We start from the raw sequence: 23,378 nt of genomic DNA, 5'->3' as shown, positions 1-23,378 counted from the left end.
TGGATGATGTATTAAACCACCCAGACACATCAAAGATAGTCATCCTTCTGAACTGAGCTGCAGGACAGGAAGGAAACTGCTCAGGGAAGTCACCATGAGTTCAATGGCTGTGATGAGAGAAAACAGAGGACAGATCCACAACATTGTAGTGACTCCACAATAATGACCCAAATAACAGAGTGAAAAGAAGAATAAAATATACAGAATAAAAATATTCCAAAACATGCAACAAGGCACTAAAGTAGTACTGCAAAACAACACGGCAAAGCAACACACTTTTTGGCCTAAATGCAAAGTCTTGTCTTTGGGGCAAATCCAACACAACACATGACTGAGTAACTGCCTCCTTATTTTCAAGCATTGTGGTGGCTGCATCATGGTATGGGTATGCTTGACATCGGCAAAGACGGGAGTTTTTCAGGATAAAAAGAAACGGGATGGAGCTAAGCACAGGCAAAATACTAAAGAAAAACCTGGTTCAGTCTGCTTTACACCAGACACTGTGAGAGGAATTCCCCTTTCAGCAGAACAATAACCTAAAACACAAGGCCAAATCCACACAGGAGTTGCTCACCAAGAAGACAGTGAATGTTCCTGAGTGGCCGAGTTACAGTTTTGACTTAAATCTGCTTGAAAATATATTGCAAGACTTGCTGATCATGATCACCAGCACCTTGACAGAGCTTGACGAATTTTTAAAAGAATAACAGGCAAATATTGAACAATCAAGGTGTGCAGAGCTCTTAGAGAATTACCCAAGAAGCCTCACAGCTGTAATCACTGCCAAAGGTCTTTCTATCTGATGAAGGTAAATAGTGTTTTATTTTTCTTTAAATCTTTAAATATATAGCATTTTTCTTCCACTTTGCCATTACAGATTATTATGTATACATCGTTGACGAAAATGACAATTAAATCCATTTTAATCCCACTTTGTAACACAATAACATGTGAAGAAATCCAAGGGGGTTACTTACACTTATGAGGCACTGTATGTATGATGCAATATGATTTGTAGATCAGTCAGCCTCGACTCGCCTTTAAAATTGGCTGCAATGTGGAAGGCGCCCATTGTTTGTCTTTGCCTGGCTCGCTCCGGGCTACTCTTCATTCCAGAAAGGTGTTTCCTCCACTCTACCCTTATTCACTACCCTTAAAATATCTGATCAGACTGGATATCTTAAAGCAACATGGCGGAAACTAGGTGGTGGAGCTATTTCTTACACCTACCCAGTTGTCTCAGATTCACGAAAGGGAGCGAAGGAGGACACAGGGCAGGGAACATCTTGGAAAGAAACACAGCCTGGCGGGTTCTGCAAACAGCCTCAACCCTCGCCCAGTTATCAGGAAACACGTTGACCCTTCACACAGCTAGTTATCTGGCCAATGGAAAGTCAGATGTGTTTCAAATCTCTATGTAGCCTAGTGTTGTTGCAAGAGGAAGGAAGGGACAGCAATTACATACTGTACGCTGTTTGTGTACAGTTTGTAAGAGTGTGCCGGATACGTATATTCAATAAATAGAAACACAATCTATTCACCTCTATTCATCTGTCACGGAACAAACCTTTGTAAGTCTGAAACAATTCCTAATTGCAACTTTTAAAATGTATTGTGATGTTATTTGAAAACAAAAAGTGTAGACTCTCCCGTGAAATATTATCTTACGAGCCCTTTCCCAGTTCAAAATGAAGAAACATAGCAAAAAATGTATTAAAAAGAACAAAATAGTAACAATAACGAGGCTATATAGAAGGAGTACCGGTACTGAGACAATGTGCTAGGAGTACGAGGCAGGGCAGGGGATTGAGGTAATATGTACAAGTAGGTAGGGTAAAAGTCACAAGACAATCATGACAGATAATAAACAGAGTAACAGCAGCGTGCGTGAAGAGTGTGAAAGAGTGTTAAAGTGTGTCTATGTTTGAGTGTGTGTGTGTGTGTGGGTGTCGTCAATATGCATGTGTGCGTTTTGTGTGTCTGAGCGTATATGTGTGTGTTGAAGTGTCAGTGTACTATGTGTGAGTTTGTGAGTCCAGTGAGTGTGCATAGAGCCTGTGCAATCAGTGCAACACAAAAAATGTGGGTCAATGCAAACAGCCATTTGATTAACTGTTCAACAGTCTTATGGTTTTGGGGTAGAAGCTGTTCAGGAGCCTTTTGGTCCCAGACTTGGTGCTCTGGTATCGCTTGCTGTTCGGTAGCAGTGAGAATAGTCTAGTCTATGACTTGGGAGGCTGGAGTCTTTGAAATGTTTTAGGGCCTTCCTCTGACACCACCTGGTATAGAGATCCTGGATGGCAGGAAGCTTGGCCTCAGTGATGTACTGGGCCATACGCACTACCCTCTGCAGCACCAAGCAGTTGCCATACCAAGCGGTGATGCAGCCAGTTAAGATGCCCACAATGGTGCTGCTGTAGAACCTTTTGAGGAACGGAGGGCCCATGACAAATCTTTTCGGTCTCTTTACGTTGGTGTTCGTGTGTTTGGACCATTATAGGTCCTTCGTGACGTGGACACGGAGGAACTTGAAGCTCTCGACATGCTCCACTTCTGCCCCATTGATGTGAAGGGAGGCGTGCTCGGCCCTCTATTTTCTTTAGTCCATGATCTTTGTCCTTTGCTGACGTTGAGCGAGAGGTTTTTGTACTGGCACCACATGGCCAGGTTTCTGACCTCCTCCTTGTAGGCTGTCTCATTGTCGTCCGTAAACAGGCCTTCCACCGTTGTGGCGTTGGCGAACTTAATGAGTATTGGAGTTGTGCGCATTAACACAGTCGTGGGTGAACAGCGAGTACAGGAGGGGACTAAGCACGCACCCCTGAAGCGCCCCTGTGTTGAGGGTCAGTGTGGCGGATGTGTTGTTACCTACTGTCACCACCTGGGGGCAGTCTGTCAGGAAGTCCAGGATCCAGGAGGTGCTTAATCGCAGGGTCTTTATCTTAATGATGAGCTTGTAGGGCACTATGGTGTTGAACGCTGAGCTGTAGTCAATGAACAGCATTTTCACGTAGGTTTTCCTTTTGTACAGATGGGAAAGGGCAGTGTGGAGTGCAATAGAGATTGCGTCATCTGTGGATCTGTTGGGGCGGTATGCAAATTGGAGTGGGTCCAGAGTGTCTGGGATGATGGTGTTGATGTGAGTCATGACCAGCCTTTCAAAGCATTTATTGGCTACAGATGTGAGTGCTACGGGGCATAATAATTTAGATAGCTTACCTTGGCGTTCTTGGGCACAGGGACTATGGTGGTCTGCTTGAAACATGTAGATATGACAGATTGGGTCACGGAGAGGTTGAAAATGTCAGTGAAGACACTTTCCAGGTGGTTAGGGCATACTCTGAGTACATGTCTTGGTAATCTGTCTGTTAACCTGGTTAATGGTCAGACTCGCATCGGCTACGGAGAGCGTGATCACACAGTAGTCCAGACAAGCTATTGCTTGCCTCGAAGCGAGCACAAAAAGGCATTTCGCTCGTCTGGCAGGCTCGCGTCACTGGGCAGCTCGCGGCAGGTTTATCTTTGTAGTCCGTGATAGTTTGCAAACCCTGCCACTTCCGACGAGATTCAGAGCTGGTGTAGTAGGATTTGATATTAGTCCTGTATTGACCCTTTGCCTGTTTGATGGTTCGTCGAAGGGCATAGCGGGATTTCGTATAAGCGTCTGGATTAGTTTTCCAATCCTTGAAAGCGGCATCTCTAACATTTAGCTCAGAGCGGATGTTGCTTGTAATCCATGGCTTCTGGTTGGGATGTGTACCTACAGTCACTGTGGGGACGATGTCGTCAATGCACTTATTAATGAAGTCGGTGACTGATGTGGTAAACTCCTTAATGCCATCGGATGAATCCCGGAACATATTCCATTCTGTGCTAGTGAAACAATCCTGTAGCTTAGCATCAGCTTCATCAGACCACTTCTGTATTGAGCGCCTCACTGGTACTTCCTGTTTGAGTTTTTGCTTGTAAGCAAGAATCAGGAGGATAGAGTTCTGGTTATATTTGCCGAATGGAGAGCTAGGGAGAGCTTTGTACACATCTTTGTGTGTGGAGTCCAATCAAAGCTCAAGTAATGTCACTCTACCTCAAACATATCTGACTGTCAAAAAAGTGTTTAAATTGCATACTTTGTACATTGCAAATTAGTCCTGATTATCTGATAATCCCTTGCAAACCACACTATTTCCAGGTAGTAGGTGATGCTCTATGCTTTACGACTGTGATACTTAACGACTGTACTGTATGTGAATATACAGTGCAGTGCAGTGTCTATGTGTGTGTGTGAGCATGCATGATTGCCTGTGTGTGTGTGTGTGTGTGTAGTTGACCATGAACTTAATGGTCTCTGTGGCGCCAAGACTCACACTCTCCACTGGGACCCTCTATTAGCTGCAGGCTGCAGGGCGCACACACACACACACACACAACCCCTGGCCACTGGTGATGAAATCATCCTCTGGCTGAGCACATACTTAAGTGTGCCCTCCCTCTTCGAGGAATCCTGGCTTTCCTCTCTCTTCTCTTTTTACTTTGACAAAGTATTTTTCAGGCAAGGTTTTAGCCGTTTAAGGCAATAGCTTGTTTTTCTTGGAAAAAGAAAGTTTTACTGTGTGCATTGGAAACACTAGAGGCTGAAGAGAAGGCTCTTGATTAGTTCTTTATTAGGTTTGACACAGCACTGGATCGGCCTGCTCTACTAACCTTTTCCTCATTTCCCCATTTGTCTGTTGTCTGTTTGCTGTGTGGAGTATCACATGATAGCGCCTGAGGGAGGTCCAACGGAGAGGCGCGAGGCCGTTGTTACTGAGAACTATGGAAATGTGACTCGCAGGAAAATGTGACTTCCTGGAGTTGAGTTTAACCCTTTTTTATTGCGATTACTAGATGTCTCGGCTGAAAAAGATGCCATAGTTTATTTCAAACAATTACAAAAATATTCACCTTATCTGATTGAACATCGAAAAAGTGTGTGGGGGGAGGGGGGCCTTGCACCCCTACCCGGATCGTTCACTCAACAATCAAGAATGTGTACGTTTACTTCCCTCTCATTGGCTGTGCTTCGCGGCGCACTGTCTGTAAACAGAGTGCAGAGAGGAGAAGTGCATCTCAGGTCATAACGACCACACCTCTCCTCATGGACAGACTCATGTTGGCATGGATCTTTCTTCCTCTAATGGACTCACACAGCCATGACCCCAACTGGCTGAGTACATACTATGTTTTATGCTAGTAAATATGCTAGATGTACCGCCAACCATGGCTGGCATATATTCTCCACGGATGTGGCAGCTTGCTCCGAAATTATACACTACTGCTGATTTCCAAACAGCTTACACCCATCCAATCGTTTCAGAGCTACAGGAGTGGCTATAGAGGGGTAGGGAGGTCTCGTGGTTGATTTGGAACCTAGTGTATGAGAAATGCTCCAAGCACAACGATCGTAGATCAGAGAGTCTTGTTGTGTATCATTATTCTATTATAGTGCCCTGAGAGCCTGGTTCTTATGTTTGTAGAACGTCATGTTGTTTATAGTGAACCTTAAAGAGACCTCCTGCCATTGTCCCTGTCTCTAACCCTTTTCGAAGCAGCAGCTCCCTCGGGGCCTGGTTAATTTAGCCCACATTTTCCTGTTTCGTCTTCATTGTTTGCCCTTCCTGAGCTACGGTATTTCTCTCTCTGTGTACCATTTAACAGGCTTTACAGTGCACCGGGTTCAGTGTCCTCAACTACGCTGACTGCTGGGTCAGCAGTAAAGTGGCAAAATGAAATATTTTGACACTTCAGACCTGGAACTTGAGCTCGAGGTCACTGCCGCCACCTCTGGAGTGGGTGTATTACCACTAGCTGGCTTCAAACCAAATCAAATGTTATTTGTCACATGCTTCGTAAACAACAGGTGTAGATTAACAGTGACATGCTTACTCAACAGACATTCCCAACAACGCAGAGGAGAAAGAAAATACAGAAATAATAGAAAAGTAAAACACGTAATAATAAATACACAATGAGTAACGATATCTTGGCTATATACACGGGGTACCAGTACCGAGTCAATGTGCAGGGGTATGAGGTAATGGAGGGTAGATATGTACATATAACTAGGAATAAAGTGATAGATAATAAACAGTAGCAGAAGTGTGTGTGATGAGTCAAATATTTTGTGCAAAAAGGGTAAATGAAGAACGTTAACCAAATAGCTACCCAGACTATTTAACTAATTATTTAGCAGTGTTATGGCTTTGGGGTAGACACTGTTCATGGTCCTCTTGGTTCCAGACTTGGTGCATCGGTACCACTTGCCGTGCGGTAGCAGAGTCTATGACATTCTATGACTTGGGTGGCTGGAGTCTTTGACAATTTGTAGGGCCTTCGTCTGACACCACAGTGGAACTTAACATAACCCCCCCCCCCCCCCCACACACACAGCACCACATCCCTCAGTTATAGTCAGCCTGGTGTACTGTCTCTTTAAAATCTTGACACCCTCTCCCCAGCCCTGAGGTCATTGGCCTTCCTTAGGCCGTCTGCCAAGTGCTGTGTTACTGTCAAGGGTTTACAGAAATGCCAGCAAAGCTATTAGTCTATACTTCTTTCAACAGGCAACGGGCTGGCCAGTGTGATGGGGCATACGGAGAGGAGAGGCGAGAGAGGAGGCGTCTTTCATTCAATAGCTTGAATACTGATTTACTGTTGAGACACAGACAGGTGCAGTCTGCAGATGTATACTGTGTGTGGCCTACAGCACTGTATACCGCAAGTGCTGAATCACAGGAGGTTGGTGGCACTTTAATTGGGGAGGACAGGCTCATAGTGATGGCATGAACGGAATCAATGGAATAGTATCAAACTCATCAAACACATGGTTTCCATGTGTTGGATACCATTCCATTCACACCATATGAGCCGTCCTTCCCTCGGCAGCCTCCTGTGGGCTGTATACTGTACAAGTGATACTATCACAACTACAGCACAACTGATTATGCTATGAATACTGCTAAAACTACTAAGAATAATATTACCACGAGCAACACATTATTACAACGACTTATTAATCAGTATTATTTGACTTACAGTCATCTCCGAAAGTATTGGCATCCTTGATTAAGATGAGCAAAAAAGACTGTATGAAATCAATTATACAAATACTGAGCTACATCCTCATTATCCTAGCAAGGGGAGAGGGTGCCAGAGTATTGAAAAGTGGGGTGCCAATCATTTTGACCTCAATCTTTTTGAGAGAACAAAAGTATCACTTCACAAAATCTCTCTCTGAGCAATTGTATTAGTATAATATATATATATATATATATAACTGAGAGAATAAATGTATTACTTAAAATCTCTCTCCGAGCAATTGTTAAATATATAAAGTTCAACTTCTTTGGAGCATACAATAGTCAGTATTTGTATTATTTATTTTATACAGTCATATTTGCTCATCTTTATCAAAAGGTGCCAATAATTTCACAGTTGACTGTATAAATAGCACAACGAATGAAAATCGTGAAAAAAGAGCCTGTGTTGTTACACGGTAGTCGACAGTTAGTGTAGCCGAAACGCAATGTAAGTACACATTGTTACAATGAATGACACATTATCGTCATGCAATAGGCTTATAAAAAGATCTAGCTGCAACGTAAAATCGATTCAAATGGCTGTATATTCAAATGATTGAGCAGAATCTCTCATAAATCTGATGTGCGCCCCCATGTGTTATCACTGGCTCCTGCAACACTTGTGGTCTACTGATATTCAGCAGCATCTGGTGGTAGAAAGTAGGAACTACAACTATGCTTCATATGACTGTTGCACGAAACACCACTCCTCCACCAATGGTAAACACACACTGGTTCTCATTCATATATCAGAATGTATGTTGAATCATTTTTTTCTTATGCTGGTCCGGTTAGGGAAACTCTTATAATAGAGGTTGACAATCCAACCCTATCAGATCTCCCTCTTTCTTCTAAAAAGGATTGAAAAGTCCCCAGATGGTGTAGAGCTGATTATGGTAAACCATAGTGTAGGGGGGTCAGGATGTCTTGTAGTGTCCTGGTGGGGTGGGTGGTAGTGGAAGGGACAGGTTGCCCTGCTGGCAATCTGATTAACAAGTAGTGGTGGAGAGGACTAGGAGTTGTTGAGTGGACCAAATCCTTTGTGGGCAATCCTATTAAGAGGTAGTAGTAGTAGTAGTAGTAGTAGTGTGCAGTGGAATAGAGTGGAGTGGATTAGTGAGGTTGAGGGGACCTGTTGCTCTGTAGACAATCATCTTAGTGAAGTGGTCATATGACCAGCCCACATAGCCAGGATCAGTATGAACCCCTGTGGGCAGTCATACAGTGGTGGGCTAAGGGGAGACCACACTGACCACAGCACAGAGCACATCCAATGATCAGCATCTACTTGGAGCCAGTCAAAGGTACATATGTGTGTGTGCATGCATGTGTGAGTCTGAGCTTGTGTTTATGCCTGTGTTGAGGGCTCTAAAGTGCGACCAATTTGGTCGCATATGTGACGAAATATTTGTCTGTGTGACTAAGAGTTGTATTTTGGGAGCACCGTGCGACTAGGAAAGCAATATTACACATAATAATTGTTGTAATGCTAAGGCATTGCTGTACCGTGGTTTCCGGGTGCCCTAGAGAAAAATATTTGATAGCGTCATGGTTGCGCGATTACTACAGGGAAAAACGGCTTGCTTCTAGCACAATCAGGTCAAAAGACCTGGCCCACAATTGATGGCGCAACATTTCTTTCTTCCTATAGCGGACCCCGAGACCGCATTTTCCATTCATAAACCATGTCGTGGGCAGTTCTGAACTTACTAGCGCATCGTTAACCATTTGGTTACACTTTGTTCAGTCATGTTACCTCATTGGCTAGCTAACATTACCAGTATATCCAAACATTTGGGGCCACAGCAAGAAAGGAAACTGGATTTATAAATATATATTTTCTGGTTCCCCTAAATTTAATGTGGTGCTCCTAACTTTTTAATAAAAACAAAAAAAATTGGGAGCACCAGTGTTATCAATGAAACATTTGAATTTAGATCCCTGCCTATGTTTGTCTACCTACATGTGTGTGTGTACATGCATGTGACTTTATTTACATATAAAGTAAGATTTTTAAAATTTAACTAGGCAAGTCAGTTAAGAACAAATCCTTATTTACAATGACGGCCTACCCCGGCCAAACCCTAACACGGACGACATTGAGCCAATTGTGCGCCGCCCTATGGGGCTCCCAATCACGGCCGGTTGTGATACAGCCTGGAATCAAACCAGGGTCTGTAGTGACGCCTCTAGCACTGAGATGCAGTGCCTTAGACTGCTGCGCCACTCGGGAGCCCACTAGCACCACCATTTCAATTGAAAAACACTTACTGTACTTACTGGATCATATTTTGAAATCATAGGCTTACAAACGAAAATAACGTGATTTTCGTCTTCATTTGTTCTTAAGAAGGGTTCTTCCCTCCTTTTTGACACATGTCCAGAACAACCATCCACTCCTCGAACACAACCACTTTCCTTCTATGATTCCTACCCCTCTCCTCAGGACACTCATGCCTCTCCGGAAGGAAACCCTCAGAGACGTCTGGACAGACGACCGGTAAGATCTTGGTGCATGTCTTAATATACAGTGCCTTCAGAAAGTATTCATATCCCCTTGACTTATTCCAAATGTTGTTCTGTTACAGCCTGAATTCAAAATGGATTAAATATATTATTTTTCTCTCCCCCATCTACCAACAATACCCCACAATGACAAAGTGAAAATATATATTTTTAATGTTGCAGCCACCACTGTGCTTGAAAATATGGAGAGTGGTACTCAGTAATGTGTTGTATTGGATTTGCCATAAACATAACACTTTGTATTCAGGACAAAAATGTAATTTGTCACATTTTTTCAGTATTACTTCAGTGCTTTTGCTTTGCTGCAAACATGATGCATGTTTTGGAATATTTTTATTCTGTACAGGCTTCCTTCTTTTCACATTGTCAATTAGGCTAGTATTGTGGAGTAACTATAACGTTGTTGATAAAACTGAAGATCAATCCTATCACAGTCATTCAATCCTGTAAATGTTTTAAAGTCACCATTGGCCTCATGGTGAAATCCCTTAGTGGTTTTCCTTCCTTAGGAAGGATGCCCGTGTCTTTGTAGTGACTGGGTGTATTGGTACACCATCCAAAATGTAATTAATAACATCACCGTGCTCAAAGGGATTTTCAATGTATGCTTTATTTTTTATTTTTACCCATCTACCAATAGATGCCCTTCTTTGCAAGGTGTTCAGGAGGGTGCAATGTTACAGATATACATCATGTAGAACAGACATTACACTATTTCACAAATAATAATAAATAATGTCAGCTCAATGCATCTCAATGTCATATATGGCTTGCCCAAACCTATGTCTGAATAAATGAATTATTAAAAATGTCATGATTTTTAAAAATTGATTCCACAGGTCTCAAGAAAGTCAAGATATATCCACTCCACATAAGGTAAAAGACAATCATACCAAGTTTTAAAACACAAAAAGATACTTACAGCAGGGTGTGCCTTTGCTTACATTTTTAAGACACTTGTTGTCCATTTACATGTGTGTGTGTGTGTGTGTGTGTCGTTTAGTTCCTGTGTTGTGTCCGAGTCAAAGTTGGTTAGTAATGAGTCACATCGACCATTACATTCACCATTCACAGGGGGGGGGGGGGGGGTCCGTTACCACATGTGTATAACGGACCTGTGTTTGTCCTCTGTCCTCTAACACACCTCCTCCCCCGCCATGTTGGTTCGTTCCGTTGACGTGTCTCTGCCTTTGGAGAGCTGATGACTTTACAAATAAATCCTATTAGCAACTTTCTGCTGATTGCCAGCCATTGAGTCCCAGGCTACTCACTCTCTTTATTATCTCCATTGTGTTGAATTGCCCCCCCCCCCCTCTTCCTTTTAAACTAAAAACTTTTAGGGAAAAGAGGAGTCTGTAGTTTGTTAGAGCTGAAGTCACTGGCCACACAATGTCTGCAGAGAAGGTAACGTTATCGAAACTGTTTTGAGGGGCTTTTCTTGTCGAAGGGACGCCGGAGAGAAGGAATACTCGCGATGGGTCCTATAAAGTTAATAACATTTCTCATATAGCATTTTGATTCATTCGGATATACTGTAATGGTGTATACGATGACTACGGGTTAAATTACTTGCCCTCTTGATTGCTAGACAATTCAGTGGATAGAAAATCGGTTGACTAGATTATTTAAACCGAATACTCGAGTGATTGAGCATGCTGCTGTGGTATTGTTACAGTTCTAAAGTGGCTGGTTTACCCCGTCGTGAGTAGCCCTTGCTCAGAGGAGCAGGACCGGAGCCTCCTGTTTCGTAGCGTGAGGCAGCTTCAGTTAAAAAGGACACCCTCTGGATGCGAGTCTATCACAAGGCCCCCAATCTATAATTTTAACGTGCCAAGCAGAGGTGCATCGGGTCCCATTGGTATCACTCGGCCAGCGATCGAACTATTACACCTCCAATCGCACTTTAACCGCAAGGCCGTATTGATGGTTATGTAGAATTGGCCACTGGGCTGTGATGAGGCTCTGATACATTTGTGAGGTAACATATTTGCTGTGATGTGGGAAAGGGGGTAGCCCCCCTACCCCCTTTCCCACATCAATGTTGACTGTCATTCATGAAATAGCCAACAATCTATTTGATGGACATATTCAGATTTCTCTTGAAAAAAATCCATGATGACCGTTTGGTCTGCAGGCCGCTAGTGGCAGCTGGTCTGAGGTGAGGACAGAAATAGAGCCACATCTTAATCGGATTACTGTGGCCATCCATCGCTGCCCTCCGTCGTCAGTCCGTGTTTAAATGAACAGAATAACCGTGACTGACCTTATTCCAGTTTTCTTGGGATGCTGTGGTGTGGTGTGGTGATAGTTGGTTTCTGGTCAGTTGTCCCATGAAAGGGATTGCTGGGAGTAGTGGGAGGCTGACTGACATAATACCAGAGCGAGTGAATAAGACTGATTCAGAGAAAATCTGAATGTGCTTGCATGTTGAATAGAGTTGGGTTGGTCGCTGCACTTCCAACTGCACACTTCCAACCCCCCCCCACTGCTACATTATAATAATGTAACTTCATTTTTTAACACTGGATGTGACAAGACATGTTTGTGATTGAGGCAGGTGACTAATGCTTGATTGTTAGGTCACTGTGTCATACTATAATATAGAAAGTATTACCTAGAATATTAGAATGAGTGTTATCTGTGCCAAATGTAGACATTACTGAATTGGCCACTCTTTCCTTTTTGAAAATGAATCGGTTTTAAGAGAATGTCTTGACAGTAGTAAAAATATATAATATGGAATAATCAAGTATACTGTGTTTATAGAAGTGTGATTTGAAATGTACAGTGCTTTACTTGTTTCTGTCTCCATACATTTCTGCTTGCACCTTACTGTCTTTTGGATGGTAAGTCACTAAAATCTTCATGCTCCTGCAACATTTACTATTGGCATACACTGAGTGTACAAAACATTAAGAACACCTTCCTAATATTGAGTTGCACCCCCCTTTTGCCCCCAGAACAGCCTCAATTCGCCATGGCATGGACTCTACAAAGTGTCAAGTGTTCTACAGGGATGCTGGCCCATGTTGACTCCAATGCTTCCCACAGTTGTGTCAAGTTGTCCACTACCCAAAGGGCATCCAGACCATTCTTGATACACACGGTAAACTGTTGAGTGTGAAAAACCCATCAGCGCTGCAGTTCTTGACACACTTAAACCGGTGCACCTGGCACCTACTATCATACCCTGTTTAATGGCACTTAAATATTTGTCTTGCCCATTCAGCCGTTGAATAGCACACATACACAATCCATGTCTTAATTGTCTCAAGGCTTAAAAATCCTTCTTTAACCTGTTTCCTCCCTTTCATCTATACTGATATAAGCGGATTTAACAAGTGACATCAATAAGGGATCATAGCTTTCAACTGGATTCACCAGGTCAGTCTGTCATGGAAAGAGCAGGTGCTCTTAATGTTTTGTGCACTCAGTGTAAAAGCATGGTTCATGCAAAAGGCTGTTACGCACATACAGTAGATCTTAAACGTAGGATTTTGTCCTTACTGCACAGCTGTGTCATCTCTCTCCGGTGTCTGCCCCGCTCTCCTCGTCTACTCTCTGACTCTTCTTCCTGCAGATAATGCTTTCTATAAGCCAAAGAAGAAGGCCGAGTCAGCCAACCCAGCCACCAATGGTGCCGATGCCAAGCCCAAAAAGAGCAAGAACAAGAAGAGCGAAGAGCTGTCTGGAGAAGAGAATCCTGCTGTTCAAAGTATGGACTGCTCTGCACAGTTTAAATGACATATCTTCAAATGAGACATACGCAAATGATTGGCAAAATGCTGGTGATCCACAAATACATAATTTCTATCTGAGATAGTGTGCAGTATCCAAATGTAATGAATTAATATGGCTATCGCTCAAAAGTATATTCATTTATTTTGGAGGTCATCTCTCAATTCATTTTTTTTGTTGTCAAATAGGTGGGAAAAAGGTCAAGAAAAAGAAACCAGACGGAGAAAAAACAGAAAAGGAAAAAGTGAAAGGGAAAGAGAAAGACGAGCCAAAGAAGAAAACAAAAAGTGTGCCAAAGAAAAAGAAAGGTAAGCAGTCGGCAATATATAACTGAGATGATGCTCTGCGTGGAACTGCATGTTAAAGCATCAACATTTATTTCAAACCCAATTAATTAAAAAAAGTCCCCTTTTCTGATCAAGGTTCAGATACAGAAGAAGATGATGAGGAAGAGACTCCACAAAAGAAGGTAAAGAAAAAGACCACAAAAGAAGGTTCTGACAAAGATGGCATGGAGAAGAAATCCAAAGCGAAAGGTGGGCAGGAGTTACTGAAACAACAAGAATACGACCTGGTTTAAGAGGATTCGGTAGGAGATTTCTTTGCGAAATGTTGAGTGAGAGGAAACACTAGGAAACCGCACAGCCTTACGTTGTCATCACCAAACAAGCTGTTGCACATTACACACCAGACCGAATGCAAATATGTATACAAAAATACAAAACGCGTTTCAGAACTTCTTTTTGTATAGCACTGGTGAGAAAATGGCATCGCTTGAGAGGTGTATTTTTGCCTCGCGCCTTTTTTTCAGATGACAAAGAGTATGACAAAAAAACGAAGAAAGACACCAAGAAAAAGGAACCGGCTTCTCTGTTCTGTGTAAATGGAGATAAGGATAAGTCAGACTCCAAGAGCAAGAAGAAAGGTAAGTGTTAACACTAGCTTTACGTATTGATTTTAAACTGCTGAAATTTTAGGGGTAAATAATGATCGATTTGATGGTTGACAATCTCTAACCCATCGTCATGTATTATTTGTGTCCCACACCCATTTTGGAAGAGAACACATTGCAATAATGTTACAGCACTGTAGGTATACTGAGATATGATCATAACCTGGAGTGCATTCTCTAAAACCAGCAGCCAAATCTGATAGTGATGACAGTGAACCAGAAACCAAGTCCAGCAAGTCAAAATCAAAAAAGAAGGAGAATGCCTGCCCGGCATCCATGTTCGCAGCAGGGGGAGACAAGGACAAGGGTAAAGACAAGAACAAAGACAAGAAGAAAAAGACAGGCAAGTGTTTTCTGCTTTAATTAAATACAGCCCAAATGTTTGGGTGTCTTCCTGACAGTTTTCCTAATGTTTTATTTTTCTATCAGCCAAAGCATCAGAGAGTGACGATTCTGACTCTGAGGCAGAAAAAGGGACAAAAAAGAAAAAGGGAAAAGGGAAGAAGAAGAAGAAGAAGGTAGGTTTGTGTCTGCCGGTCCCCGTTTAGTGACTAGGGTCTCGATTCAATCCGTGTATCAGCACTATAGCACAATACCAATTGGACTGTAAATGCTGCCTATGTCGGTTCGATCAGAAATGACCTTTTACATTTCAAACGCACTATAGTGCTGAACTTCTGCGATTATGGATTGAATCGTGACCTAGGTCACAATGTTTCTACTGCACAGTGATGGTTTGTGGGGTGGAGTATACAATGCTGCATTCTTCTGATCAGGGCTCCAAAAAAGATAACTCCTTGCCTCATCAACCACGCTGGATAAGAAAGTCTAAGGTCTCTCCCCTCTGACCTTCTCCAATGCATTTAAGAAACAGGCAGAGAGAGAGGATGAAAATGTAGATAGAGCCATGTATAAATTAACCTACTGATAATCCAGTTTTTTTTCTGTCCCACATCCAGGAGGAGAGGCCTCCATCCCCGGACATTGAGTTTGACAGCCTGGAGGAGTTTGTCCTGCAGCCAGCCCAGCAGGGGGTGACGGTCAAATGCAAAATGACCCGGGACAAGAGGGGCATGGACAAAGGCTTGTACCCTACATATTATCTCCACCTCGACAATGAAAAGAAGGTGAGGCACTCCCGGAGGTCCAATTTAGGGGTTTGTGGATCTCTATTCTGTCTGTCAATGTATTATAACCCACAAATGTGGCTTCAGATTAGTCACACACCGCTTTTGAGGTTTTGGTTTCAAAATTAATCTCGATCTGAGATGGAGCCAACGTGAGCTTAAAACCAAGTAATCATTGTCCAGGAGATTTATTCTGTGTTTTTACAGGTCTTTCTACTGGCTGGGAGAAAACGAAAGAAAAGCACAACCTCCAATTACCTTATCTCCATTGACCCCACAGACTTGTCTAGGGGTGGAGAAAATTTCATTGGAAAGTTGAGGTATCAGTAACCTATAGTCATAGATCAAAACTGTAACTTGTCTATAAAATACATAGTATTACACCTGGAATCATGCATTTCATAAGCTCGTTGCATTCATGGATTGATTATTTACACTCCATAGGTCCAATATGATGGGCACTAAGTTCACAGTGTTTGACAATGCTCTGCATCCAGACAGAGCTCTACCAGACATGTCCAATGCTCGCCAAGAACTAGCAGCCATCATTTATGTAAGGCTTTGACATTGAAGTACTCTTTATGAAGGTTTTATAAGTAGTTTACAAACTGCTAATTATTTCTGTATAGTTGAGCCATTCAATGACTCTTGAATGGGTTACAAAGGGTTAGTGAAGGGGCTATAGGTACTTCAAAGAATGTTCATTATAAGATTATAATTAGAAAATCTTATGTTAAATTGATAAATATGGGGTTCCCAACTTCCATAACAATGTCATTCCTATTTCCGCGTATCGCTCTGACCTTTGGTCGACAGGAAACTAATGTCTTGGGAATAAAGGGCCCCAGAAGGTTGACCGTCATCATCCCAGGGATGGGCAAGGACAGTGAACGGGTACCCATCCGACCTCGCAGCGTAAGCAAACCGTTGTTGTACAGATGTCATTCTGCCTGTGTTATGGATGAGAATGAACACCATTGTCCTGATTTTAAAGGTCTTGAATGAGCAATCTTTTGTAGGAGGCCACATAGTACATCGGATGGTCTCCTTTCACCGCAACATTCCTCATTATCCATATTGTTAATGTGACCAGCCACGCTGCTGCGTTTCTCCCACATCCCTCTTCCTCAGGACAACAACGGTTTACTGATGAAGTTCCAGAACAGAAAGATGGACAATCTGATCGAACTCCACAACAAGACCCCCACGTGGAACGACGACACGGCGTCACATGTGCTGAACTTCAACGGCAGGGTCACACAGGCCTCCATCAAGAACTTTCAGATCATCCACAGCAAAGATGGTGAGAAGAGCCTCAAACCGAAAAATCATCCACAATCATAACATTGTGTACATATTGCTTATATCTAGTAACTATCGTATACAATACCGGTGGATGAAATTCCAAGAACAAAATAAGGTGAATAAGGTTGAAATAAAGTCACAAAGCTCCCAAATACAGTATATTTTCTGGGAGTTTTTTTGTTGCAAAAATGTAAATGTAAAACTGTGTGTACATTGTTTTCATTTCTTTTCTTTTTCTAGAGGCCTATATTGTGATGCAGTTTGGACGAGTAGCAGATGATGCTTTCACTCTGGACTACAGCTACCCCATGTGTGCGGTGCAGGCCTTTGCCATCGCTCTATCCAGCTTTGATGGCAAAATAACCTGCGAATAACAGGAAACCATGGGCCCCTGTGCCGCCTCAAGCTGCTGCAACTCGTTATATTACAGATGCACACTACCAGAAAGAAGAATTTCCTTCACCACTCAACATCAGTGCAAGGTACACAGAAGGATGGACGTCCTAGACGAGATGGGAATCCAAGTGCATTTGATAACACATGGACTGCCTTCTGGGATTGTTTGGTTTGTTTGCGTCTCATGCACAGGAGGCTGCTGAGGGGAGGGCGGCTCATAATAATGGCCCTGAACTGAGCTGACGGAATGGCATCTTGAAGACAGCTTGGCTGTCGAAACGTTGGTAATTAAATTTTTGCATCTGATCTCCTAGAGTGTGCGGCTCTCTTTTATTTTCAGGAATGGCATCAAACACCTGGAAACCATGTGTTTGATACCACTCCACTAATTCCACTCCAGCCATTACCACGAGCCCGTCCTCCCAAATGAAGGCGCCACCAACCTCCTGTGGTATCATGATAATGATAATCATAAACTTTTCTGGGAACAACGTTACTTTTTCCATAGGAGATCCTTGCTGATGCTGCATGCATGCAAGGCTGAGCACTTCAGATGTGGTGTGCTTTGGCATTACACCATTTCAGTTTCAGGGGATGCAGACCAATTGGGGAATGAAAGTAACATCTGAAGACTGAGAGCCTATCTCCCTCCCATCTACATCAAGGATTTTATAGTATAGTACATGTCCAATTCATTCTGTTGTATTTCGTTTGGAAGGCAAATCCGATCATGTGTAATCTCAAGTCCATTGGTAGAAAAACTGGGTCTACGTGGACTTATTTAGGCATACTTGTTCTTATTATCAGTAGGGTTACGTTTGTTTCCATGCATTGTGTTATGTCAACATTATGAAATTGACCTTATTTTAGCTCAATGTGTGCTTATCAGATATCTACTGTATGTTCATGTTAGGGATTTTTATCACCAATATTATGACCTCCTTAAACAAATTAGAGGTTTCATTGTGAACACTTAAGAGGCAGTGGCACAAGGCAATATGCTTGTACCAATTGACTGTCGACAGTCACAAGTATTTTACTAATCTCATTTGCTGTTCTCATTCCACTCAAGCAACAATTTTGTTGTTCTGATACCTGCCTTTTTATGTTCTCTCTATGTACAGTTGAAGTTGGAAGTTTACATACACCTTAGCCAAATACATTTAAACTCAGTTTTTCACAATTCCTGACATTTAATCCTAGTAAAAAATCCCTGTTTTATGTCAGTTAGGATCACCATTTTATCTTAAGAATGTGAAATGTCAGAATAATAGAGAGTGATTTATTTAAACTTTTATTTCTTTCATCACATTCCCAGTCGGTCAAAAGTTTACATACACTCAATTAGTATTTGCTAGCATTGCCTTTAATTTCTTTAATTTAGGTCAAACGTTTTGGGTAGCCTTCCACAATAAGTTGGGTGAATTTTGGCCCATTCCTCCTGACAGAGCTGGTGTAACTGAGTCAGGTTTGTAGGCCTCCTTGCTCGCACACATTTTTTCAGTTCTGCCCGCAAATTTTCTATAGGTTTGAGGTCAGGGCTTTGTGATGGCCTCTCCAATACCTTGACTTTGTTATCCTTAAGCCATTTTGCCACAACTTTGGAAGTATGCTTGGGGTCATTGTCCATTTCGAAGACCCATTTGCGACCAAGCTTTAACTTCCTGACTGATGTCTTGAGATGTTGCTTCAATATATCCATATCTTTCCTGCCTCATCATCCCATCTATTGTGTGAAGTGCACCAGTCCCTCCTGCAGCAAAGCACCCCCACAATGCACAAGATGCGTTCATCTCTAGTAGACAGAACACGTCTCCTTCCTGAGCGGTATGACGGCTGCGTGGTCCCATGGTGTTTATACTTGCGTACTATTATTTGTATAGATGAAAGTGGTACCTTCGGGCATTTGAACCAGACTTGTGGAGGTCCACAATTTTTTTCCTGAGGTCTTGGCTGATTTCTTTTGATTTTCCCATGATGTCAAGCAAAGAGGCACTGAGTTTGAAGGTAGGCCTTGAAATACATCCACAAGTACACCTCCAATTGACTCAAATTATGTCAATTACCCTATTATTTTCTGGAATTTTCCAAGCTTTTTAACGGCACAGTCAACTTAGTGTATGTGAACTTCTGACCCACTGGAATTGTGATACAGTGAATTATAAGTGAAATAATCTGTCTAAACAATTGTTGGAAGAATTACTTGTCATGAACAAAGTAGATGTCCTAACCGACTTGCCAAAACTATAGTTTGTTAACAAGAAATTTGTGGAGTGGTTGAAAAAATAGTTTTACTGACTCCAACCTAAGTGTATGTAAACCGAGAACTGTATGTTCTCTTAGGCTAGATTCTGACTTTGTATGAATCATGTGGACAAGAGACTTATTGACAAGAGACAGCTATTGACAAACATAAGGCTCCATTATTGTTGTTTTGATAATGATTCTTAATGTATGATCAGAAGGTAACAATGCATTTCAGTGTCTTGCGAACCAAAGTGCAGGCTTGGAGATAAATTAATTATTATTTGATCATGTTATCTGCAAATAAAGTATGACATGTTTAAAACAAATTCTTACAGGATAAGCGTATTATTGCACAAACAATTTTATTTTACACCTGCTACGTTAGGTTGCACAAATCCAAAAGATGACGCTGTAGTTTACTGTGCATTTGACAGCACTATACTAGTGTTTACATTAAAACTAATTGGAAACTCAATGCTAACTGTGGCCTGCAGTGATTCGACTCTTGCTTTTGTCTGACATCAAAATATTTGTAACTGGAAAATGTTTTTTTATGACGAGAGAATTGGTTACAAATGTATCAGCCGTTGGTTTTCTAGTTGTGGACTATGGAGTGAGATTTGTTTCTTTATTCTGTAAATATGTCTACCACGATCTGTGCATATTCAGCATAACTCACAAATAAAACTGATTATGAATTTATAAAAATATATGTAAAACATTAAATCAATTAAACCATAACCCGTGGATACGTAAAACGATTTAACAAATGTTCACAATAAGTCATGAATAAATTGATCCGTAAATACAGTGCCTTGCGAAAGTATTCGGCCCCCTTGAACTTTGCGACCTTTTGCCACATTTCAGGCTTCAAACAAAGATATAAAACTGTATTTTTTTGTGAGGAATCAACAACAAGTGGGACACAATCATGAAGTGGAACGACATTTATTGGATATTTCAAACTTTTTTAACAAATCAAAAACTGAAAAATTGGGCGTGCAAAATTATTCAGCCCCTTTACTTTCAGTGCAGCAAACTCTCTCCAGAAGTTCAGTGAGGATCTCTGAACGATCCAATGTTGACCTAAATGACTAATGATGATAAATACAATTCACCTGTGTGTAATCAAGTCTCCGTATAAATGCACCTGCACTGTGATAGTCTCAGAGGTCCTTTAAAAGCGCAGAGCATGAAGAACAAGGAACACACCAGGCAGGTTCGAGATACTGTTGTGAAGAAGTTTAAAGCCGGATTTGGATACAAAAAGATTTCCCAAGCTTTAAACATCCCAAGGAGCACTGTGCAAGCGATAATATTGAAATGGAAGGAGTATCAGACCACTGCAAATCTACCAAGACCTGGCCGTCCCTCTAAACTTTCAACTCATACAAGGAGAAGATTGATCAGAGATGCAGCCAAGAGGCCCATGATCACTCTGGATGAACTGCAGAGATCTACAGCTGAGGTGGGAGACTCTGTCCATAGGACAACAATCAGTCGTATATTGCACAAATCTGGCCTTTATGGAAGAGTGGCAAGAAGAAAGCCATTTCTTAAAGATATCCATAAAAAGTGCCGGTTAAAGTTTGCCACAAGCCACCTGGGAGACACACCAAACATGTGGAAGAAGGTGCTCTGGTCAGATGAAACTAAAATTGAACTTTTTGGCAACAATGCAAAACGTTATGTTTGGCGTAAAAGCAACACAGCTCATCACCCTGAACAGACCATCCCCACTGTCAAACATGGTGGTGGCAGCATCATGGTTTGGTCCTGCTTTTCTTCAGCAGGGACAGGGAAGATGGTTAAAATTGATGGGAAGATGGATGGAGACAAATACAGGACCATTCTGGAAGAAAACCTGATGGAGTCTGCAAAAGACCTGAGACTGGGACGGAGATTTGTCTTCCAACAAGACAATGATCCAAAACATAAAGCAAAATCTACAATGGAATGGTTCAAAAATAAACATATCCAGGTGTTAGAATGGCCAAGTCAAAGTCCAGACCTGAATCCAATCGAGAATCTGTGGAAAGAACTGAAAACTGCTGTTCACAAATGCTCTCCATCCAACCTCACTGAGCTCGAGCTGTTTTGCAAGGAGGAATGGGAAAAAATGTCAGTCTCTCGATGTGCAAAACTGATAGAGACATACCCCAAGCGACTTACAGCTGTAATCGCAGCAAAAGGTGGCGCTACAAAGTATTAACTTAAGGGGGCTGAATAATTTTGCACGCCCAATTTTTCAGTTTTTGATTTGTTAAAAAAGTTTGAAATATCCAATAAATGTCGTTCCACTTCATGATTGTGTCCCACTTGTTGTTGATTCTTCACAAAAAAATACAGTTTTATATCTTTATGTTTGAAGCCTGAAATGTGGCAAAAGGTCGCAAAGTTCAAGGGGGCCGAATACTTTCGCAAGGCACTGTATACCACAGCCTAAGGGCTCTTCTTAAGCACAACGCAACGAGTGCTTGGACACAGCCCTTAGACGTGGTATGTTGGCCATATACCACAAACCCCCGAGGTATACGGTCTGTTATAAACTGGGTGGTTCGAGCCCTGAATGCTGATTGGCTGACAGCCATGATATATCAGACTGTATACCACGGGTATGACAAAACATTTATTTTTACTGCTCTAATTATGTTGGTATATAAGTTTATAATAGCAATAAGGCACCTCGGGGGTTTGGTATATGGCCAATATAACACGGCTAAGGGCTGTATCCAGCCACTCCGCGTTGCCTCATGCGTAAGAACAGCCCTTAGCCGTGGTATATTGGCCATATACCACACCCCCTTGGGCCTTTATTGCTTAAATATACCATGGCTGTCAGCCAATCAGCATTCAGGGCTCGAACCACCCAGTTTATTTAATACAAAATAGCCGCACCATCCCGCCCCAGAGTTTCTAAAGTTTTCCTAAATTGCACTTTCGACTTCATCAACCTATATTATTAGCTTTGGAAAAAGGTGTTGTAGGTTCACATCTGCACTTGACTGTCTTATTACCCTTTCTGTCCTGAAATAAAAGCCCCTTCCCAGTGCCCGTACATACACTAAGCTGGGATGGAACAGGTTAATGAAAGTATTGTTTGTACTGATGGCCTGGGGAACTACAGCTAGGGAGACCAGAAGATAAACTACCCACTTCAAAATAATATTGTTCAAATAAAGCATTAGAGCAGGCAGACAGCTATGGCCTTTGCGTTACAAGTAAAGCTGCCAGGCATAAACAAAATATACTTAGCCCACAGAGTAAACTCCAAGTATGAGTTGCAGTGTTGCAATTTGTTTGAGAAAGAGCTGATTGTGTTGGGACTGAGAGCAGAGCAGAGCAAAGCATAGCGCTAGTCTGATACATGCATGTTGCATAAACACACTGAGGACGGCGGGAGACTCTGTCAGGGCAGCAGAATATTGATCCTTCCCAGATTTACCCTCTCGTCATTCATTACTCCATCACAACCTAATATTAGACACCTTCATTCACAAAGGATACTTTCACTGATTTCTTTTGTTTTTCACATGCACACAATTTCCACATTTTCAGAGAGAAAGTAAATTGGCCCAGCTTTGTAGATATTAAAGGGTACAGTTCCCGCCCCCCTCTTTCATCGCACGCGTGATAGAACAGCAGCATATGTAGTGCAATCTTTTTTCTTAACCTTTTTTTTACCGCGCCAATGCTCCCCACCCCTGCTTCGTCAAACAAAAAACAATAACGATGGCCGTGGGGCAGACAGTGGCGCTGTTGCCCCTACTGACGATGAAATATTTTTAAGCTAGAATCCTTAGAGGAGAAACAGCCACGTCCGTTTGCCATATTACAACAACAGAGTTACTGCAAACGACAAACACCGTACCCCCCCCCCCCTTTGACATTACTGCACATGATAGAAGAGGGCAAAGCCTTTTTTTTTTTTTTACCATGCTGCACGGTGCTCCTCAACTCGGCAACAAAAAC

At 42.1% G+C, this 23,378-nt stretch overlaps 1 protein-coding gene across 10 annotated transcripts; it reads left to right on the top strand.

Annotated features, from left to right (window-relative positions):
* The first annotated feature begins 8,194 nt into the window (after positions 1 to 8,194).
* LOC110527748 (tubby-related protein 1) lies at positions 8,195 to 19,732 on the top strand. 10 transcript variants are annotated; one of them, XM_036983243.2, is made up of 15 exons: positions 8,195 to 8,419; positions 9,562 to 9,615; positions 10,481 to 10,517; positions 13,239 to 13,356; positions 13,568 to 13,687; positions 13,802 to 13,915; positions 14,191 to 14,304; positions 14,519 to 14,674; positions 14,761 to 14,849; positions 15,291 to 15,458; positions 15,666 to 15,778; positions 15,903 to 16,011; positions 16,275 to 16,373; positions 16,590 to 16,761; positions 17,004 to 19,732. In XM_036983243.2, the coding sequence occupies exons 2-15, from the start codon at positions 9,569 to 9,571 to the stop codon at positions 17,135 to 17,137; spliced, it is 1,590 nt and encodes a 529-aa protein (XP_036839138.2). In that variant the 5' UTR covers positions 8,195 to 8,419; positions 9,562 to 9,568; the 3' UTR covers positions 17,138 to 19,732. The 10 variants fall into 10 exon arrangements, with proteins under 10 accessions (XP_036839138.2, XP_090096897.1, XP_036839137.2 ...); XM_090240771.1 differs by having other exon boundaries at positions 8,326 to 8,419; positions 12,607 to 13,356; XM_036983242.2 differs by having other exon boundaries at positions 8,331 to 8,419; positions 9,500 to 9,615; positions 15,294 to 15,458.
* The last annotated feature ends 3,646 nt before the right edge of the window (positions 19,733 to 23,378 follow it).

Source organism: Oncorhynchus mykiss, chromosome 7, assembly GCF_057628025.1.
Source record: "Oncorhynchus mykiss isolate SJ-2025 chromosome 7, ASM5762802v1, whole genome shotgun sequence".
NCBI lineage: Eukaryota > Metazoa > Chordata > Actinopteri > Salmoniformes > Salmonidae > Oncorhynchus > Oncorhynchus mykiss.
The sequence above is the reverse complement of the archived record's forward strand: the minus strand, read 5'-3'. Positions and strand labels throughout refer to the sequence as shown.

What these genes read in the sequence shown, in the direction of transcription:
- LOC110527748 (XM_036983241.2), top strand. Translation starts at nt 9,539, where the DNA reads ATGATTCCTACCCCTCTCCTCAGGACACTCATGCCTCTCCGGAAGGAA. An exon ending in GAAGAAATCCAAAGCGAAAG is followed by an intron (nt 13,916 to 14,190) that starts GTGGGCAGGAGT and finishes CCTTTTTTTCAG; the next exon opens with ATGACAAAGAGTATGACAAA. An exon ending in AACTAGCAGCCATCATTTAT is followed by an intron (nt 16,012 to 16,274) that starts GTAAGGCTTTGA and finishes TTTGGTCGACAG; the next exon opens with GAAACTAATGTCTTGGGAAT.